We start from the raw sequence: 20,343 nt of genomic DNA on the forward strand, positions 1-20,343 counted from the left end.
GGCCCCTTTACCAGGATAAAAAAATCTCTGCACATATAACCCAGTCCTGCTATCCTGAGTTAGAAGGGGCTAGAAAAGCACTGCATGTTTTCATCACTTACTCATTCTGATCCCATCAGCTCATCCACTCAGGAACCACACGACACTCAGAGGATTAAAAGAAACTGGAACATTTATTAACTTCTTAAGTGATGGTTTCCACCAGTGGCGTAGCCACAGGTGGGCTGGGGTGGGCCAGGGCCCACCCACATAGGGCTCAGGCCCACCCAACAGTAATACACATTTAGCAGTAGCTGGTGGGGATCCCAATCTATGCTAGCTGAAGACTTCCCCTTGATGGTAATGAAAATGCTACTCTCCACGATACCGGCACCTGCTCATTCTCAGTTTTCAGCGCCTGCCTGCTGCAGACTGCCAAGGTGGAGAGAAGCATTTTTCCACCAGCTGAGATATTTTTTTGGGTGGGGGGGAGGGGGGAGAACACTTGTTGCCCACCCACTTCTTGCCTAGGCCCACCCAAAATCTGCTGTCTGGCTACACCCCTGGTTTCCACTGCATTGATCTTCATACAGTTCAATTGTAATTCATATTGCTTTGCAGGTGAATAAGCAATAATACATTTCTGGGCTAATACAGATGCTTACCCCTCATGCCTGTCCTGCAGCTCAGTTAGAACCCAGAAAGAGATTTCACACTCCTGATGTACTTCAATACCATCTAGGCTAGACTTCCAATAACTGCATACTCCCTTCGGGCTGCCACCCCGAAGGTCTCAATATCAGTCAGGGATAGACTGCAATTCCACCTGAGCCCCAGTTACGGCCAGACTCCCCAATCTGCTGAGTTTCTGGCTCCTCAAATGGCTTACTGTCCATATAATCTATCCACTGATCACAATGCTACAGGACTTCCCCCCTTTTTTGCAATGGGTCATCTGGCAGGAGAACAGTAACATTCAAAGCTTGTTACTGTAACAAGAGGCAGAACCAGAGACAAAAATCCTTCCCACAGGGTTTCCCATGTTATTCCCTCTGAGCTCCTCCTGGGTCCTCCAGTCACTCCTCTAATGACCTACTGTTTACCTAATGTTCTTAAACAAACCATGGGTTACCCATGATGAACATAACACATGGTGATAGGGTGTCCCTATAACCAGCCCCTCCGAATAACACAGAGATTATGATTTATAACAAAATTGCTACTCTACCTATCAAACGTTATTCCGTTATTACACTTCCTCTGTGTACATCCGTATGCTGCACAAGGTGGCATATTTGAAAATAAGTGAAATTAAATAAAAATGCTACCAGCAATAAAGAACGACCATGTCGTGGATGGAGCAACTCATAGGTTTGTTTGCTTAGTTTTGAGCGTACTAGGATGATGGCTGCGCGGGGAGGGAGAAACAGGGGCTAACCTAATTGGCTTCAACGTTTCGACGTCATCCTACCTCCTGTTTTTTTCATCCAACCTTTTTGTAGAGAGAGAGAGGGAGGCTGGGCAAAAACCGGAAGTGGATGGAAGAGGCGGGTTCCTACGTCTGGCGTCATCAAAGAAACCGGAAAAGCTGGCTTGTTTGGCTACAGAGTTCGGGGAATGGCGGAATACGAAGCTATGGCGAAAGGGGCCCTGAAGTTAAAAGGCGTTGGGGACCTGGGGATAAGTAAGAAGTAAGTGAGCGAGCGAAGGCCTGTGGGTACGGGGACGGTGCAGCTTTCGGGCGCACAGTTGGGGTAACGTCACGGCCGCTGGCGCTGTTTATAGATATTAAACGTTGAGTTTTGGGCATGTGAGGATTTAAATGTTTTTCAGAACCGCGAGTCTGCGTTCACTGAGATAGGCGAGCTAGGAAACGGGAGTCAACGCTGCGATGGTTTTGTGATTGGGGCACTTAATCCAATCGGATTAAAGTGCATTGCTTCTGCTGTACGAAGAGGAAATACTGTAAGATGGTTTCTTTCAGAGGCTGTAAATTACCACCAGACTCAGATTTTGTTGGTATTACCGTGTCTGTAAAAACTTCTTATGGGGTACTTGACACACGTTTGTTGTTGACCTGAAAAAAAAAAATGTTGAGCTAGATAGACTTCCTGAACTCATCCTGTTGAATAAGGATTTTAAAACTGCATTCTTTTTGTGCGTGTTTGACTTGATAGGTTACTGCCCCATTATATGTATATTTATCATATTATTATTATTAGGATTTATTTACCACCTGTTTGGAGGAGTTCACTCAAGGCAGTGTACAGTAAGAATAGATCAAACATGAGCAATAGGCAATTACAATAGTAAAAGTATTCAAATAACAATACAAAGTATGGCATGGTATACTACTATGGTATACTACTAACAATGTCAACATAATACATAATACAATATTATAATTGATAGTGAAGGGTAAAGCAAAGATGTAACATATATATATATATAGGTAAGAGAGTAGGAAGAGTTAGAAAGTAAGGTGACTGATTATGCATGCTTATTGTGAATATTACGAACACCTAGGGCAGTGATGGGCAACCTTTTGAGCTTGGTGTGTCAAAATTCACCAAAAAACCGAGCATAACTCGGGTGGTGTGTCACTTCAAGAAAAATCACTGCTACTAGGACCGCCCCCGGGCCCCCCTACCCGAGATCGCTGCCCACCCGAGGTCGCCGGGCCCCCCTCCACCCGCTACCGGGCCCGGAACTAACCTTAAAGCCTCCTTTCACGTTGCAGCAAGCAGCAGCAGGGCAGACCTCTCCTCCTTCCTTCTGTGCTCTGCCCTCGTGGACGTTACGTCAGGCGAGGTCAGGACACGGAAGGAAGGAGTGGCCTGCCCTGCTGCTGCTTGCTGCGACGTGAAAGGAGGCTTTAAGGTTAGTTTCCGGGAGCGAGGAGGGAGGGCGGACGCGTGTCATAGGTTCGCCATCAGGGACCTAGGGGCAGATGATCAGAAGCAAACAGGGGCACTAGAGACCATTGGTGCTGGACTAGCACTCGCATTTGCCCCACTTCAGAATCCGAGCTCGCTTGCTCTTGACTGCAAACGCATACAAAAGTGGGTCTCCCACATTCCAGGTGATCAGCGGGCAGTGCACCAAATCCTATGCCAGTTCGGAGTTGGTGTTTGGGTTTGCTAAGCAAGTGGGAGGAATGGGACGGGCAAACCTTAGTCCTGGTGGTCCAGTGGACCCCAGAATTCCTCCCACCCCTGCCAGACACCAGGACTTCCTCCTCAAAATGGTGGTGCCCTGCCTGGTGCATCCTTGGATGCACTGGGCAGAGCTTTACTTCCATATAAGGAACCTCCAGGCCCCTGTGTTTGGGGGGGGGGGGGGGTTCAAGGGCTCAAAGTTTGACAGGTCTGGGCTCTTTTTTTCTGTTTGTTTGACAGCCTGGACCTGTCAAACCTTCTGCAGGAGGATTGTGCCTTGAGTGCATGACCAGGCACAACCCTCCTGCGCTTTCCTCTGATGGCCAACATTAATAATGCACTTACCTAAATTTGCATATTATTAGCATTGATCATTGCGGAATTAATTCCCTGCATTATTCTAGCGGTATTTTTACTGCGCTGTTTCAGAACAGCGCAGGGAATTGATCATCTGTAAGGGCTTAATCTTAGTTTCTGTAGTGATTTGAATACGAGTCATTCCGTGTCAAGTGGACCAATTTTAAAGGTCGTCCCCACCTCACCATCTCAGATTTTGATGAAATTTGGTACATAGTTTCTTTATGATAAAAAACTAAGCTGTGCAAAATTTTAGTTCAAAAGACTAAAAATTGGAGGTTCTAGGGGACCTCAAAGGGTTGCAAAATGTCGCCCGAGCAAAAACGACATTTTGGGCCAACTTCCAGAAGCTGTAAAACTGGAAGTTTTAGTAGTACAATGGGGATATTTGGAGAACCTGCACTACTTTTAGGGCTTAATGAACTGGCAAAACCCCATGTTCCTAGTCCTCTTACTTTTTGAATGATTTAGGCTCAAACTTTGCCAAAAAAAATGGCAAAAATCAATTTACAGCGATGTTGAGGCTGCTGTAGTTTCTAAACTAGTTGGCCTTTCAGGTTGAGTTTTGGTAGGTGTACTAAATGCACGGCTGTAATGAGGCATTCCAATTTGCAGCACTTTCCTTCAAGTGGTTGAAAAATTATAAGCGTTCAAAGTTGGTATAAAAAGCATTTTTGCCCATTTTGGGCTATCTTTGATGCCCTTGATCTCCAGTGGGACAGCTTCAATATTCTTTCTTTTAGCACACAAAAACAGGTAACTGAAATAGGAGTAATTATAAACTATCTAAACATTTTATCACTACCTGAATAGTGCCTGGAAAGTACAGGAAATATAGCTGCTCACCAGTTACAGAATATAACTGATCACAGGGTCTCGGCAGAGGGGTCTTTCTCCCTCTACTTCCAAACTGAGACTAACTACCTCAAAGTTAGGTTGGGAAAAGGAAAAAAAAACCTCACTTCGGTGAGTTTTAATAAAACAGTCACCATCTGCTGGCCAACCAGGAGAAACACATATCATCAGCAAAACAATACAGTTTATAGGCACAGAATCCCACTGTTTCGCCACAGGCATAAAGTTTCTGTCACGTCTGTGGCCGTGACCACCCTCATACTTACCCTGTTTCTGGGAGTCAGTGGCTGTGCTGGCTTCTGCTTGTCTCTGTGTCTGTCTCTATCTTAGTTTCTCTCTGGCTCTGTGTGCTGATTGCCTTACTGGACCTCACCTGTGTGGGCGATGCCTCTTCCAAGATGGCTGCCGCCTCCTCTTTGCCAGTATCCAAGATGGCTCCTGCTTGTCCTTCCTGTGGGCTCACTTCCTCTGTGTGTCAAGCCTCTGTTTGGAGGCAAGGAACTTCCTGCTTTTGTCCTGCTGGTGGTGACTCATCAGTGAGTTCCTTTATAAGGAAGGCCTGTGCTTGCAGTCAGTGCCTTTGCATGGTGTCATTGTCTGGTGTCATGCCCAGAGGCCGACAGGTTAGTTAGTGTGTTGCTGCACTGCTTCTAAGCCTGTCTTCTGTGTGGGCTCCTTGCCCTTCTGTGTGGGCTTGCCCTTCTGTTTAGTACCTGTGGGCTTCTTGCCATTCTGTGTGGGCTTGCCCTTCTGTTTAGTACCTGTGGGCTTCTTGCCATTCTGTGTGGGCTTGCCCTTCTGCTTAGTACCTGTGGGCAGCTTGCCCTTCTGTGTGGCCTTGCTGTTCTGTTTAGTACCTGTGGGCTGCTTGCCCTTCTATGTGGGCTGGTGCCTTCGGTTCCCAGTACCTGTGGGCTGCTTGCCCTTCTGCGTGGGCTGCTAGCCCTTCTGCCTTTAGTCTGTGTTTGGAGCCTGGTTTCCCCGTCTGTGTTTGCAGCTTGCCCTACTCCCTGCTTGTATATTCTGTGTGCACATCCTGAACCTTGTATATCCTGTGTGCACATCCTGGCTGCTAGCCTTCTGCCTTTAGTCTGTGTTTAGAGCCTGCTGTTCAGCCCTGGTTTCCCCGTCTGTGTTTGCAGCCTGCCCTACTCCCTGCTTGTATATTCTGTGTGCACATCCTGAACCTTGTATATCCTGTGTGCACATCCTGGCTGCTAGCCTTCTGCCTTTAGTCTGTGTTTAGAGCCTGCTGTTCAGCTCTGGTTTCCCCGTCTGTGTTTGCAGCCTGCCCTACTCCCTGCTTGTATATTCTGTGTGCACATCCTGAACCTTGTATATCCTGTGTGCACATCCTGGCTGCTAGCCTTCTGCCTTTAGTCTGTGTTTAGAGCCTGCTGTTCAGCCCTGGTTTCCCCGTCTGTGTTTGCAGCCTGCCCTACTCCCTGCTTGTATATTCTGTGTGCACATCCTGAACCTTGTATATCCTGTGTGCACATCCTGGCTGCTAGTCCTCCTGCCTTCGCTGTGGAGGTAGCCTCTGCAGCTCAGTCTGGGTTTGCAGCCTGCCCTACTCCCTGCTTGTATATTCTGTGTGCACATCCTGAACCTTGTATATCCTGTGTGCACATCCTGGCTGCTAGCCTTCTGCCTTTAGTCTGTGTTTAGAGCCTGCTGTTCAGCCCTGGTTTCCCCGTCTGTGTTTGCAGCCTGCCCTACTCCCTGCTTGTATATTCTGTGTGCACATCCTGAACCTTGTATATCCTGTGTGCACATCCTGGTCCCTGCTTGTTCGTCCTGAGTCCTGGTTTTGGCTAGCTAGTGTTATCCGGTTTTCCGCTCTGCCTAGCTACCTTCTGTCCCATGTGTCTACCTTGTACCTTGCTTGTATATCCTGTGTGCTTATCCGGATCCCTGCTTAGGTATCCTGATTCCTGTATCTGTCTAGCTAGCGTGTATCTTCTGGGGGAGTTATCCTGTTACCTGCCTCGACCTAGCTAGTGGGTTTGCCCTGGGGGTATACCCAGTCTCCCCTTCTTCCTTGCTTTCATGTCTGCCCTAGTCCCTGCTCCTGATAAGCTTCTGTCTGTCTAGTCTGTCCGGTGTGTCTGGCTTAGCGGCTGCGTGCAGCGCTTAGTGCAGTCTAGTATTGTTCCCTCGTGTTTCCTAGACCTGAGGTGGGTCCTCTGGATCTTCAGTTCCGGCCTTGCCCTACAAGTCCTGTCGGCCGCCCACACGCTAGAGCTCAACTCTAGCGGAAAGGTGGCTAAGTACAGGTGAAGCGGTTCCTGGTCTGCCGGTTCAGTTGCCTACTTCCAGTCCAGAGTTCCGGTCCGGTCCTTCCGGACGTCCAGTTCCAAGACGGTCTTGCCGGGCCCAAGGGCTCACAATTCCCAGTGCTGCCTTGAGGACCTGACAGCTTGCCAAGGCCCTCGAGAACGCGACAGTTTCCTAGTATTTAGAGAGAATTGACCAATATATTTGGCATAGTAAGATGTTTTAGCTTTTTTTTATTTTATTTTTATATTCATTTTGGTTTTAGATTTTGACCATAATGTTTCTAAATGTCTACAGCTTCGTTTTGCGTTGAGGATGTGCTCTGAGAGCCATGATGAGATTTTCTTGTTGGATCTGGATTTTGTTTTCATTGGCGCTATGTCATTAAGCACAGTTGTACATAAGTTGTCCCAGATGTGGTTAAAGTCATTGCTGAGTGAAGATGTAAAGATTGTGTCGAGCGGTTTGTTGGACCAAAATTCTTCTAAGTTAATTCTGCCTCTTATTTTTGAAGGTGGATTTTTTGTTTTTTGAGATTGTGTTCTGGTTATTCTCTTTCCAATTAAATGTGAAATTTAATTTAAAATGGTCTGACCAAGGTGTTGGTAGCCATGAAACTTCAGATATCTCTTTTTTTTTTAAATCATTTTACTTAATTACATTCACATTTATCACGTAATATAAGGAAAAAGAAAAAACATTTTCTCACAACAATATATACAATTGTCCACAATTGGGGGATCCAAGATCAGGAAAACAATCTCAAAGAAAATAAGAAAAACACCAAGTGGTTAATCTTACAAATTCATATTTTCTGAGGGAGGAAGGTTAATCGGTAAATGCAGCCGGTACAGTGGTAGCTAAAGGAAGTTGCTGCAGAGGGTTCTTCATCTGTTCTTTTAACTCTACAAACTCTTGTAATTTCTTGGGTTCAACAAATAAGTAATAAGGAAATAGAACACTTACAAAGGAATCGCTCTAGGAAGGTCCCACCTAGGGCAATGATTCTTGGCTTAAAAGCCAAGAGTTCACACCTCCTAGTCTGCGATTCCCTTGATATATCAGGAAATATATTTATCTTGGAACCCAAAAAACTATCAGCCATGTATTGGAAATACAATTTCAAAACATTGTTCCTATCTAAATCAAAGGCAAAAGTCACTAGTAATATAACTCTCTATATAGGGTATTTTAGGAAGATTTATCATTCTCAAGTTATTTTTCCTTAATTGGTTCTCCAGAAGTTCCACTTTTTTACAAGAAACATGACTGTCCTTCATTACCAGATTAACTGATTTTTGTAGAGAAACCATTTCCGTAATCAAAGTCTCTATTTTTATATCTTGGACTTCCACTTTGTTAGATAAGTATTGATATAATCACATATTTATTCCTGAAAAATGTTTGACATCTGAAGAAGAGAATTATTCACACTCTGCAGCACTTCCCATATTGCGTCCATTATGACATTTTTTGGCTTCACCAGGTCCAATTTCTCCACAGAAACCGCTCCAGATATCTTCGAGGGGAAGAGCTCACTCTCCAATCCCCCAGTTGGTTTATTATCCGGAGTCGATGCTGCGCCAGGACCTCCTCGGATCGCGTGAGAATCCTAACCCACTTCGGGCATTTCCACTGTCGTCCTCCATAGTGAAGCGTTACTGTTTCCGGGTCTTGGAGAGGTCATGCCAACAGGGGGACTCAAAGTTCCTCCCTCTCCACTGAGATTCGGCAATAAAGCCTTGCTGTTCCCCGAAGCAGGAACCGATATCCCCAACATTATGACCCCGAATCTCTCCAAAGTAGACTGAGAAGTGGTGGGAACCCCAGCCGTGTTCGAGGAGGACAACACCACGGCTTTGCCTTTTTTCTTCCCCATTCTCTGGGGAGCGGATCCTACTTCTTAAGGTATTCTGGTGTAAAATGGGAACTTAACTAACGTACGTCCTCCCTCGATGCCATCTTGGATCCTCCAGTTTGGGACACTCTTTGTCTGGTTTCTCCTCAGAGGCCTGTCTGATATGGGTAACCCTTCAGCATAGCCCTCTAAGTCATTGAAACACGGAAGCCCCTCCACCACTTACAAGGTGGTGTCCCTTCGGAGGGGAACTTCAGATATCTTAAAGATGGTGGAGTCTTTGAATCTGTGAGCTAGTAGGTCAAGTTAATGACCTTTGTTTTGTGAATGGGAATTGGTAAGTGAGTAAGGAGTGTAAAAATTCCAGGTTTTAAGGAAATTTAAGAAAAGCTTTTGGTATTGGGATTCTCTTTTTCCGGTTGTACGTTAATGTCTCCCACAAGTATGACATTGTCTGAATTAAAGGTAACAAAAGAGAGGGTAAAACAGTACACAAATACAAGTAATAAAAAGAAAAAAGCACAGCTGGGCCTTCAGGATTGAGATAAACGGAATCCTTTTATTCTGAGAGAGACCCGACACAGGCTGTGTTTCGGTGCAATAGCGCCTGCCTCAGTGGTCTATTAACAAAACATTAAAAACAAACATATATTTAAATACAAAAATAATAAAAATTCAGGTATATATATATAATATGCATTAAGATAAACTGATAATCAAGGATAAATATTGTCTGAATTAACATATACATTGGGTATGAAGTCGGTGATATCTTCCGCTTTATTCCAGTTTTCTGGTGGGCGGTATAATAGTATTAAATTGATATGTTTAGTGATTCGTCTGAAATGTTACATGAGATTGCAATCTTAGGATTGGATTTACATTGAAGAAGGACTTGTAGATAATGGCTGTTTCTCCTCCTTTTTTGTTGTTTCTAGAGAGAGGTTCAATTTTGTAGCCTGGGGTGCAGGTACTGTGAAGAGTCAGATCATCTTGAGAGTGTAACCATGTCTGTTATTAAGGCTAAGCCAAATGGTCACTCTTCTATCCAGTCTCTAATGATGTTGGTCTTATTAACAACTGACCTTGCATTTATGCATCTGAGTGGTATTGGTAAATAGGAGTCTAGATTGTTATGGGAAGTTGTGATGTTTATTAGGTGCTGTCTGTGATAGGTTATTTTTTTAGACACTGTGTGGGTACCATGAGAAGCTGGGCTAATGTTGTGGAAGAAATTGAATATGGTTGGGTTGTGAGAGTAGATTTTTGCTCTGCCTGGGATCCAGTTGCTATGCTGTCTGCAGTTGAAGAGTATTGGGGTGCTATAGAATAGTTCATAGGCTTGAGATCTAACACCCATCAGCCAAATCGCCACAATAATGAGCAGTAACCAGTGGTTCATTTTGAAATTTTGCTTAATGTATAAACAAGTTTGTTTTGTAGTTCGAGGTTGTTATCTGTTTGGCGATGCTGATAATCTGTGAGAATGTCTGTAAATAATTGGATTGTAAATCAGATGAAGAAGAACAAAAAAAGGAAATGCAGATTAATTAACAAGTGAGAGTCATGACAATGTCTTAAAGAGTGGGTATCTTTTATAGGATAGGGCTGTTAGTTATTATCTTTGGAATGGGTAGAATTGGTGAATAAAATTACGTGCAAAACATTATTCACGAAGGGGTGTGCCAAATGGGCAGTGCCTGAGAAGCGACGCCTCACTGAGTGCAGCAGTTTTGAAAACAGCAAGAGATGATGTCAGTACTTGTCCCGCTGTGCTATTGGGTTACTGCGTGGAGTGATATCACACCCACCCTCCCAATAGCTATGCCCCTGCTGGTCCGTTGGGACCCCCACCCCTCCTCCATCCATCTCTGAGCATTCAGTGGTAGCAAATGCGGTGCTAATGGCCTCTAGCACCCGCATTTGCTTTTGAGTATTGGGGTCTAAGTTCTATACTGTTTTTGAGTTTCTGAATCGGTGCAAGAGAATTGATTGGGGGGGAGGTTGATGAGGTAGATAAAATTGTCTATTCTGATATGTCTTTAAGCATTTGAGTAGTACTCATGAGAGAGGGATGTAATTGTCACCTTAATTTGCGTATTACTGGTGGGTATTTATAGAGAAGCACAATGTATTCACAGAAAGTGTATATTAATATCTTATGAGGTGAGGGCAGTGCCAAAAGTATTCCTCAGTAATTATCATAGGGCCTCCTTAAAGGGTACTATGCAACAAACTATGGCTGGGAATAATGACTTTCTGCTTTCAAGAGCTTTACAGTCTAAGCAACATTGGTGTTAAGTAGACTTGTGCAGATTAGGATACCTTTTCATAGGACAGACAGAAGAGGTACACGAACCTTCAAGACAATGTATGTCTCTCCCCTCCCTCTCCCCCCATTTCAATATGACCATTAACTTGATTTTCTATTGTATTTTGTTTCCTGAGCATTACAATTATGCCTGCAGCCTCCATGCATTTACTTTTAGTATAGCGCACTTTTTCTTGGGGGGGGGGGGGGGGGGGCGGGTAGAGGAGATGTGGTATTGAGAACCATGACTTGATATTTCTGCTTCACTTATTTCAGATCTTTTTAGTTTCTGAAAGTATAAATCTTATGTTAGCCAGTAATAACATGGGCCCTGAGAGCTAGGTATTATATGAGAGGTTAATTTTCTCTAATTTCTTCTAGGAAGAAGAAAAAGGACAAAGATACAAACAAAATGATGCAACAGTTTATGTCTGGTAAAAAAAATGAAGAGGAAAAGAGGAAGGTGGCACTGGATAAAAGGACTCCAGCACAAATAGCTTTTGAAAAAATGCAAGAAAAAAGGGTAAGAGTTGGGAACACCCCCACCCCTCTGCCTTTTTTTTTTTTAATTGTTCATTTGTGTTTGTCAACTGACCCAATGTAAGAGAAATCAGTTACACCAGAGGGGAAAAAAAAGATGCTAAAACAGAGCACAGCTGAGCCAAACATCAGGCAGATTGATATGGGCAGTTGAGCTGGCTCTGCTACTGGAAGTGCAAAATTCTCTTGTGACCTTCCCTAACCCTGAATTGATTTTAGGATTTGTGAATGTGTGATCAGTCATGATTTTTTTTTGTCTTTCTGTAGCAAATGGAAAGAATTTTAAAGAAGGCATCGAAAACACACAAACAAAGAGTTGAGGTAAGAGTGAAATAATTTTATTATCTTTCATGTCATCACACAGCAGTTTACAGGGGGTCACGAAGATGAGCCCACAATTCATCTGCCCCATGTTTATAGGTTCAAAATATAAGGGGCGCTCTTTTGTTTGCAAATGATAAACAGCCATGTCTTCATTTTTGTGTTTTTCTTTCATTGGTTTTAAAACCAATGTTTCATTTTGTTTTGATGGAAGTTAAATGAAAAAAAGAAAAAGAGCCCCCTTCCTATATGTATGCCCCTAAAAACCCTTGGCAGATGGTTTGTCCTTGTTAATACCAGAGTGCATGCTTTATCCTCCCATTCCCTGGCCACCTCCCAGTCACATGGTGGAGCTACTCTTCACATGAATTAAGACAACTGGTAGAGCATGTATAGTGGTGGTGATAAAGTATTTCCTTTACAAAAAAACAGAAAAGTATATAAATATACATAACTTGCCTGGATGATTGAATGGGGAGGGTGAGAAAGAAGAGGACTTTGTCTTCTGGGAATTGGTACCCAATATAATCTTTTGCACAACATTGTTTGTTTATTTCAGCCTCTAAGAGTGTGTGCAGTTTGAATCCAGCTGTTAATTAATTTAAGGTGTCTGAGACCTGGTGATCAGTCACAGGCTCAAAAGCAGTGGAATTCTTTCAGATAATCTCTGCTTAACCCTAAATTCTTTGAAAATTATGACTTGAATGCTCGTTACAGCAAAAACAAACTGTAGGCATGAAGACTAAATGGATTCCAATGTACTGTTTTGTTTGTACAATAACAGTAGATGTTAAGAGTCCCATAATAATGGTACCACATTCTGAGACATATGTTGTTTCCAAAATCCCAGCCTCCCATGCCAGGTGCTTAGTCAAGTTTTGTTAAACTGTAAATAGAAATCATGCCTGCAAGAACTTTCATTTTAAATAACTTTTTACATCTTAATTTTATGGCTTTCTTTTTTTCTCTCTCTCTCTCTCTCTCTCTGTTATCCCTAGGACTTTAACAGACATTTGGATACATTGACGGAACATTACGACATTCCCAAAGTCAGCTGGACAAAATAAGACTGCCTTTTTGCTATTGTTTTGGACTCTGTACTTTTGTTACATTTTATAGCAAAAAGTCTTTGTTGTATAAAACACTGTTGTGTTTACTTTGTCTTAGTTATATTATGGAATTGTTAAAAACTGTATGTAGAGGAAAGCTGGTTGTTGTGGGTTTATTTTCCTATGGCAGGGTACAACTAAGTATAGTGCTCTCTGTATAGTAAAAAAAACAAAGACTCTTAACATATATTATTGAGGTTGCTAGTATATATTTGCAAAAAAAAAAAAAGAAGAGGAAAGTCCTCAGTAAATAGTGCAATTTGAGCACTGACCAGGTGCTGTGCCTTCTATAATGCAATTGTGAGGTTTACTTTCCTCACCCACTATAGTGAGTAAACCGCTGCTCTTCAACACGTCTCTGGACTTAATTCTGCATTTGTTACAAATGAAAACACCCTTAATAAAACTTTGTGTCTACAAAAATCAATAATGGAGCACTTAATATTGCCCACCAAAAATGAATTGTTCAAAACAGTCAACTTAAATGTCCAGTAATGCCACTTGATGATCAGTGCAATATACTTATCTTGTTAATGCTTTGGTAACTCTTTTTCAAGAGGCTTGACGAGGTGCCCTGTTTTGCTGCTTCTTCAGGAGCCTATTTATTTCCAACTACGTCTGCCAATCTGTGTCATACTCTGTAGGGCTAATATATATATATATATATATATATATATATATATATATATATACAGATGCCTTCTCAAATTTTCCCTGCAATGATGCAAATATAATCATATATGTATATGACGTAATGATGTCATCACATATTAGAGACTTAGTTCATTCATCTAAAACAAATGTGGCATTCATGATGCTAAGAAACTGATCACAATATTGAGTTCCATTCGATATTATCATTTAATCCCCATTCTGTGGTGGCTCCAAGGTGGAAAATCCACAATTGTTTTCTTTCCGATAAAACCTGAACTCTGTCTTTCCCCCCCCCCCCCCCACTGTGGATGAAAGTGGTACACAGTCAGTGATTATCTATTTAATATGAGAAAACTGATGTCCAAACACCCAAAAATGTTGCACAATGGGGGCAGTCAATGTCTGTGTATGCAATCTGCATTTATGTTCCCCAAGACGTATTTTCGTTTTCCTTTTCCTTTTCATATGACCACACAAAATTGCTGACACGAACACATTAAATGTACCACGAATGAGTAATCACATGTCTGGAATTTTAACTTGTAAACTTAAGGGTCCTTTTACTAAGGTGTGCTGAAAAATGGCTTGCGGTAGTGTAGGCGCGGTTTTGGGTGTGTGCCAATCTATTTTTGAGCGCGCCTGCCATTGGCCTATCGTAAAATCTCACATGGTAGTAATGACCTACACGCATCAAATGCCAGTTGGCGCGCGCCCAAAAATAAAAATTATTTTTCAGACACTCACTAAAAATGAAATTAACTCGAGAGCCCCGTGGTAGCTAGGCAGTAACTCCATTTTGGCGTGTTGGGTGTGCGTAGAGGCTTATGCGGCTTAGTAAAAGGGCCTCTTTATTTGTAAAAGGATGAAGTAAATTTGTAGCTTCTCAAGCTGTATTGCAAAACATAAACTTCCTGTAGGGACCATGGTAACCCCTATCACTGCTGGATGCTAATCTCCTATTGAGGTCTGTCCGGACCACTTGATTATGTATATTTGAACTTCTAGTATATGCTATACAAAGGCCAACTTGAAAAGCAGAATGTAATTTCAATACATGCCAATGTTTTGATATAATCTTGATCACAAAAAGGAGGATCATCAATCCCCACGAAGAGGACACAGCAAGCAAACTCAGTGAGAAGATGGAAACACTGTACAAAACCAAAAAGGTCTTTATTCCAGTATATAATGGTTGAAATATGGAGCTGTGCGGAGCTAAGTAATATAGCCTTTGGCATTGTATTTCAGATTATTGAAGGACTGTTCATAATATCAGTGTTCCGAGCTATATGTTGGAAGACCCCTGATGAGTGCTCAAACCACAGTATTTACTGAGGGCTTTCCTTTCTTTTTACAACTATACATTAGTACCCTCAATAATGTATATTAAGATTCTCTGTGTGTGTGAATATATAGCAAAGTAACAGATGGTGGACTTTTTTTGTTTGAGCTCTTAAAGAATGCAGTCCAGTTTAAGGTGTGGGAATGGGAATTTAGTTTTAAGGAGTGTATAATATTACAGTTCAACCTTGATTTCATGCTCAACTTGTAGATCAAACTTAGGGCTCTTTTACTAAGCTGTGGTGGTGATTTCCACCCAGCAAATGTGATGAAGCCCAGAATGAGCTTTGTCATATTTCCCATGCTGGGAATCACTACCGTGGCTTAGTGAAAAAGAGCCCTTCATCTGGGTTTACAGCTACTGATGCTGACTGAGAGCTGTGGTCCATATTATCTAGAGACTTTTTTCTGCTATTGCTATGGCTGTTCACTGTTCTCTTCAAATTTATTGTAATAAAAAATATGCTAAATATGAAGTAGGGTTCCCCCCACTCCCAGCTGGTATAAGACAGTTAAGTGCCCTCGGCAACCTTCAGCAACATGAATTATGATCACCCCAGCACTGCCCTTTCCAGAATGTACCTATAAACATGTATAATTGAATGCTATGCAAAACAAATTTTAATGCTTAAAAAATATAGCTATAGTGGAAGTGATTTCATAATATGGTCCCTAAAAATGTGCCTATGTTCTTTCAAAAACAGGCTTCCCTGTGGAAAGCACTACCAAAAGCTGTGAAAACAACATACGACCACCTAAACTTCGGGAAATCACTAAAAACTTACCTATTCCAAATAGCATACCTTAATGACACAACCTAAAAGCCTGAACCCTGCTACACAACTGTCTAAAGCTAGTAATCGGACCTAACGCAATTCCTCTTCTCTACGATTCCTAAATGTGTCTGTATTCCACCATAATACCACTTTGTATTTGTTCTTTACCTGCTTGGCATACGCCTACGGTATTATGTAAGCCACATTGAGCCTGCAAATAGGTGGGGAAATGTGGGATACAAATGTAACAAAAATTGTGAGTGGGTTGTGATAGAATTGTGTCATCTGGGTCTCAGAACCTCCTTGAAGTGGGTGATGCCTTCTGCTTGACCCCATGGGACTGGTGGGAGTGTTCCTCTACTGGTGCCTGCCCCACATAAGGGGCCTTTTTGCATACTTTTTAAAATTTTCCTTTTGGTTAAGGCAGTAGTGGTGGCCTGGAAGGCTCAGAAGTAGCAATGACAATGCAAAAGAGGCTGAGGCTGTAGCAGAAATCCAGGCATTCAGTACTGTATATAGGGCACTCCCTTCTTGCCCTATATAAAAAGGGGGGGGGGGGGGAGCTGAACAGAAGACACTGAAAAAAAGCAAGCCCTTCTGGCAAAGGGTAAACACTTTAGAGTTCAGTTTTTCTCTTTTATAATAATGCTAAAATTGAATTACTAAGTACATCAGTCCAAATTTCAGTATAAGGAAAATAAAATCTCTCTGTCTCTCTGTATTTCCTTTGGAAGCTATCAGAATACTAATACTGAAGCTTAATTCAAATATTAATCATTTGCCCTTTGTAACCTCCGGCCCTCGGATACTTATCACTCATACTTGTCCTTCACTGAAAATATCTGTGTTAATTCAGAGCCTGTTTGAAACAAACAAACACTTGTTAAAGTTTATGGCCCATTACTAGGGCTAAGCAAGTCTGTCTATGGTCTGTGAGAAAACCAAGACACAAGCTGGCTAATTGCCCTACTAGATCAAAAATAAGGGAATGTTATATATACAAAGCTGACTGATCTGAAAAACCAAACAGCTCTATACAGTACATTTTGCCAAAGTTTGCAAGTATTGGTGCAGCTATGATAGGTAAGGGCATAATTTCCTCCTTCCCACCACCCCCAAAGGGTAAGGGGCTGGTGCATTTAGCTCAGGCCTGTTCAAGGTAAGTTACATTCAGGTATAGTAGGTATTTGCCTATCTCTGGGAAGCTTACAATCTAAGCCCCCCCCCCCCCCCCTGTTTACAAAGCCGTGCTAGTGCCGACATGGGGGCAAGTTTGTACCTGAGACAATAGTAGGATAAGTGACTTGCCCAAAGTCATAAGGTGTGTTGGTGAATTTTGAACATTGACTTCTGAGGTCACAACCCACTGCTCTAAAAAAAATAAAATTGAAGCAGCTTATTTTGAACTTGAGAAAAAAATGTCTCCAGCTTTTACCTCCAGGGGTCTAACTCTGATTCAAACTTGGAAGTACCACAAAATCCTACACATAAAAACAAGCAAAAATGTTTAAACATAAAAAAAAAAATGGTAGCCCTAAATGCGGCACTTTGCTGTGTAACTTCCATTATTTTTAAGTTACACGTGGATATGTTGGCCCCACCTATGTATCTCTCCAGTGAACGCCTTCACTGGCGGTTGTGTGTGTATCTTATAGAATATTGTTGGGCACACAGCTTGCACTTATGCACATATGTTGTACAAAATATACGTGCAACTGGTGCCTAACTTTAGACACCATTACAGAATGAGGGGGTTAATGTTTACAATCAAGATACTATAGATGGAGACTGGTGCAGCCATGAATCAGCACCATCTCTTGGCACAAGAAACCATGACTCAGGCTTTTCCTCACGTCTTAATCTTGAGGAAGGGAAGAATGGAGTAATTTTTTTTTTATAGGTTTTCTCATATGTAAATGTAAGCACACATGAAATCCCACTTATAAAATTCCCTGTTCCCATTATAGAAATACACTGTGACAAGAGCATGCATTCTTTTAGAAGACTTAGGCGTAGGGGAATTCAGGGTGAATTTTCAGCACAGCATGGTGTACACTTTGTAAAATATTCTCCAGCATCCTAAAAAGTCCAAATAATGTATTAATTTAACAAAACAAAAAAAACACTTCAGGCTTTGGAAGACTCATTTTCTTCTTGATAGCTTTTGATATCCATCTTGAAAGGGGAGAAAAAATATTTTGATACTACTACTACTTGACATTTCTAAAGCGCTACTAGGGTTACGCAGCGCTGTACAATTTAACATAGAAGGACAGCAAAAGAGAACGCAATACAATATTTTGGGTTTTTTCCTCTTCTTTAATCTTTTATATAGGAATGTATGTTAGGTCTGTCCCATTTATAATAAGAGTTATTTTCTACAAAATGTTGTGTTTATTATCGACAGCCTTGATCCAATAAGGCCAGGCAGTATATCAAGTTTTTAATAAATTGTTTTCATTTTAAGGAGAAATATTTAGTAGCAGCCTAGATGCTCCAGGGATTATCAAGTCCAGTCTGATTTTCAGAAATCCTACCACAATAAAAAAAATACAGTGGCTTCCAGTTAATTGGAGCAGCCATTTGTTTTGGGGCAAATCCTGGAGAAAAAAAACATCAAGAATATCGTCAGAATTTGTTTAACTTATTTGGGAATCCTGCTATTTAATTGGGCCAGTATTTTCCACATGACATGATTTTGCTCATAAATACAATATCCACAGAGGGGAACAGGGCCAACTATGAAATAATTAAAAATACTCTGTTCTACTTGCTGACATTCATGTGACTACTAAATAAAACCAAATCTAGTACAAAAAAAACCCAGCATAAATGAGAAAAAGGCAAGGAATAAACCCTTACTCCTTGCCTTTTTCTCTTTGTGCTGTTTTTGTTTTGCATTAGATTTGTTTTTGTTTAGTGGTCACATGTATGTCAACAAGTTGAGCAGGGTATTCTGAATTATTTTATGCTTGTGCTCATGACATCAATGAGTCACTTAGTATAAATGGACTGATGCTCTCTGTCTTGCAGTGACTGCATTTGTGGCATGCAGTGATTTTTTTTTCCATTTAAAAATTCATTCCTCCAAAAATGCCTAGGAGAGATTGAATGCTCACTGATTACCATATCTGCACTGATTTTGTTCAGCTATAGTCAATGAAGGGAACACAGCAAGGTACACTTGATTCCTCCAATGTTATTAACTGTTTTCAGAGTATTTTATGATTTGCACCAATTGGTTTCTGCTCATCTAAACTCAATGCTATATTTTTGTGGTCAATAAATGGAAGGCTTGTCTTTTGGGCACATTCAGCTTTTTAACGTTTTACCTGCAGCTTTAGTTGGGACATTTGCTTAACTGAACACAGCATTTTAGTCTTGCTTTGTCCCAATTAATTGGCATCTACTATATTCATGAACTACATTTGTATATAGTTGGACAAAGAATGAGTTTTATATTTTTTGGTCAGGCAGGTTACACAAGATTATGGAAGGCCAATACTGGTCCAATGGTTGGCTCAATAGCCATGATGACTGGATCTGGGCATCGGTGAGAGGTTCACTAAAGCACAGATCTTTATAGATCTGCTATTAAGGCTATCACACCAAACACACTAATACTTGGGATCTGCAGCAAGGCACGAGCTACAGTCAGTGCAGTCATATAAACAGTTGTAGAAAATACTTTTAGCTTACTGTCAGTCTTTTTACCTTTTAAGTGTGGCTCATTTGATTTAATCACATTATCCTCAGTAGAAGATTCATCACATACTTGAAAGGTATTAATATAGAAACATATTTTCCAAAGAAGGGAAAGTGGTAAAACTAGAGGACATGAATAGAGGTTGTTGGGGTGGTAGACTTAGGAGTAATCTCAGAAAATTCTTTTTCAAGGATGGTGATGGATGCCTGAAATGACCTCCAGAGGGGGGGGGGGGGGGTGGAAAAAAAACTGGCGGAATTCAAAACAGTGTGGGATGGACACAGAGGATCTCTAATTAGAAAAATCTTAGTTTCTTACCTTTAACGGTAGTTTTCCGTGGACAAAGGATCTTCTAGCCACACCTCTGAATATACGCCAAGATGACGTGCGTGACCCGGCTATCCAATAGCAATGCTTGAGAAGTAAAAGCAACAAGTTAGCGGATTCCCGCCCATCAGCACAGTATAAATACCATTCGACAGCCCAGACAGTCAGTTTAATAATATAGCTACGACAACCAGGGAGGGAAGGGAGGGATGGTGTGGCTATAAGATCCTTTGTCCACGGAAAACTACCGTTACAGGTAAGAAACTAAGATTTTTCCATGGACAGGATCTTCTAGCCACACCTCTGAAGACTTCCAAGCATACACAGGTAACAATCATGTGATAGATCAAACATGAATAATCCAATAAACATGATGAAAGAAAATTTGTTACCTGTGCTAGGAGGAGGAGGACAGTTGTCATTTACATTACCTCCTGAAGGATCGACAGTCCAAATAATTAATCTATACGTGAAGCTGCATGGAGACAGTAATACTTTGAAAAGTATGCAGGGATGATCATGTAGCTGCCCTAGAGATGTAAAAATGAAGTTGAGGTTGCCATAGCACTCAACGTATGAGTTGTAACATGATGATGTGAAGCATGTTGATTATAACAAAATTTTATATATTGAGTAACAACTGAAGAAAGAGTACATTTAGAGATTGGATGTCGATTTTTTTTTACATTGTAAGAAAGACATAACTGCGAAGGTATATGACCACCTGATGTACACTGTAAATAACTTGATAATGCGCTGTTACAGTCCAATGTG

General features: G+C 41.6%; 1 protein-coding gene across 1 annotated transcript; it reads left to right on the forward strand.

Annotated features, from left to right (window-relative positions):
* Window positions 1-1,542: 1,542 nt before the first annotated feature.
* FAM32A (family with sequence similarity 32 member A) lies at window positions 1,543-12,994 on the forward strand. Its single transcript, XM_030218695.1, has 4 exons — window positions 1,543-1,670; window positions 11,177-11,318; window positions 11,603-11,656; window positions 12,655-12,994. The coding sequence occupies exons 1-4, from the start codon at window positions 1,597-1,599 to the stop codon at window positions 12,721-12,723; spliced, it is 339 nt and encodes a 112-aa protein (XP_030074555.1). The 5' UTR covers window positions 1,543-1,596; the 3' UTR covers window positions 12,724-12,994.
* Window positions 12,995-20,343: the final 7,349 nt, after the last annotated feature.

This window comes from Microcaecilia unicolor, chromosome 11 (genome assembly GCF_901765095.1).
Source record: "Microcaecilia unicolor chromosome 11, aMicUni1.1, whole genome shotgun sequence".
NCBI lineage: Eukaryota > Metazoa > Chordata > Amphibia > Gymnophiona > Siphonopidae > Microcaecilia > Microcaecilia unicolor.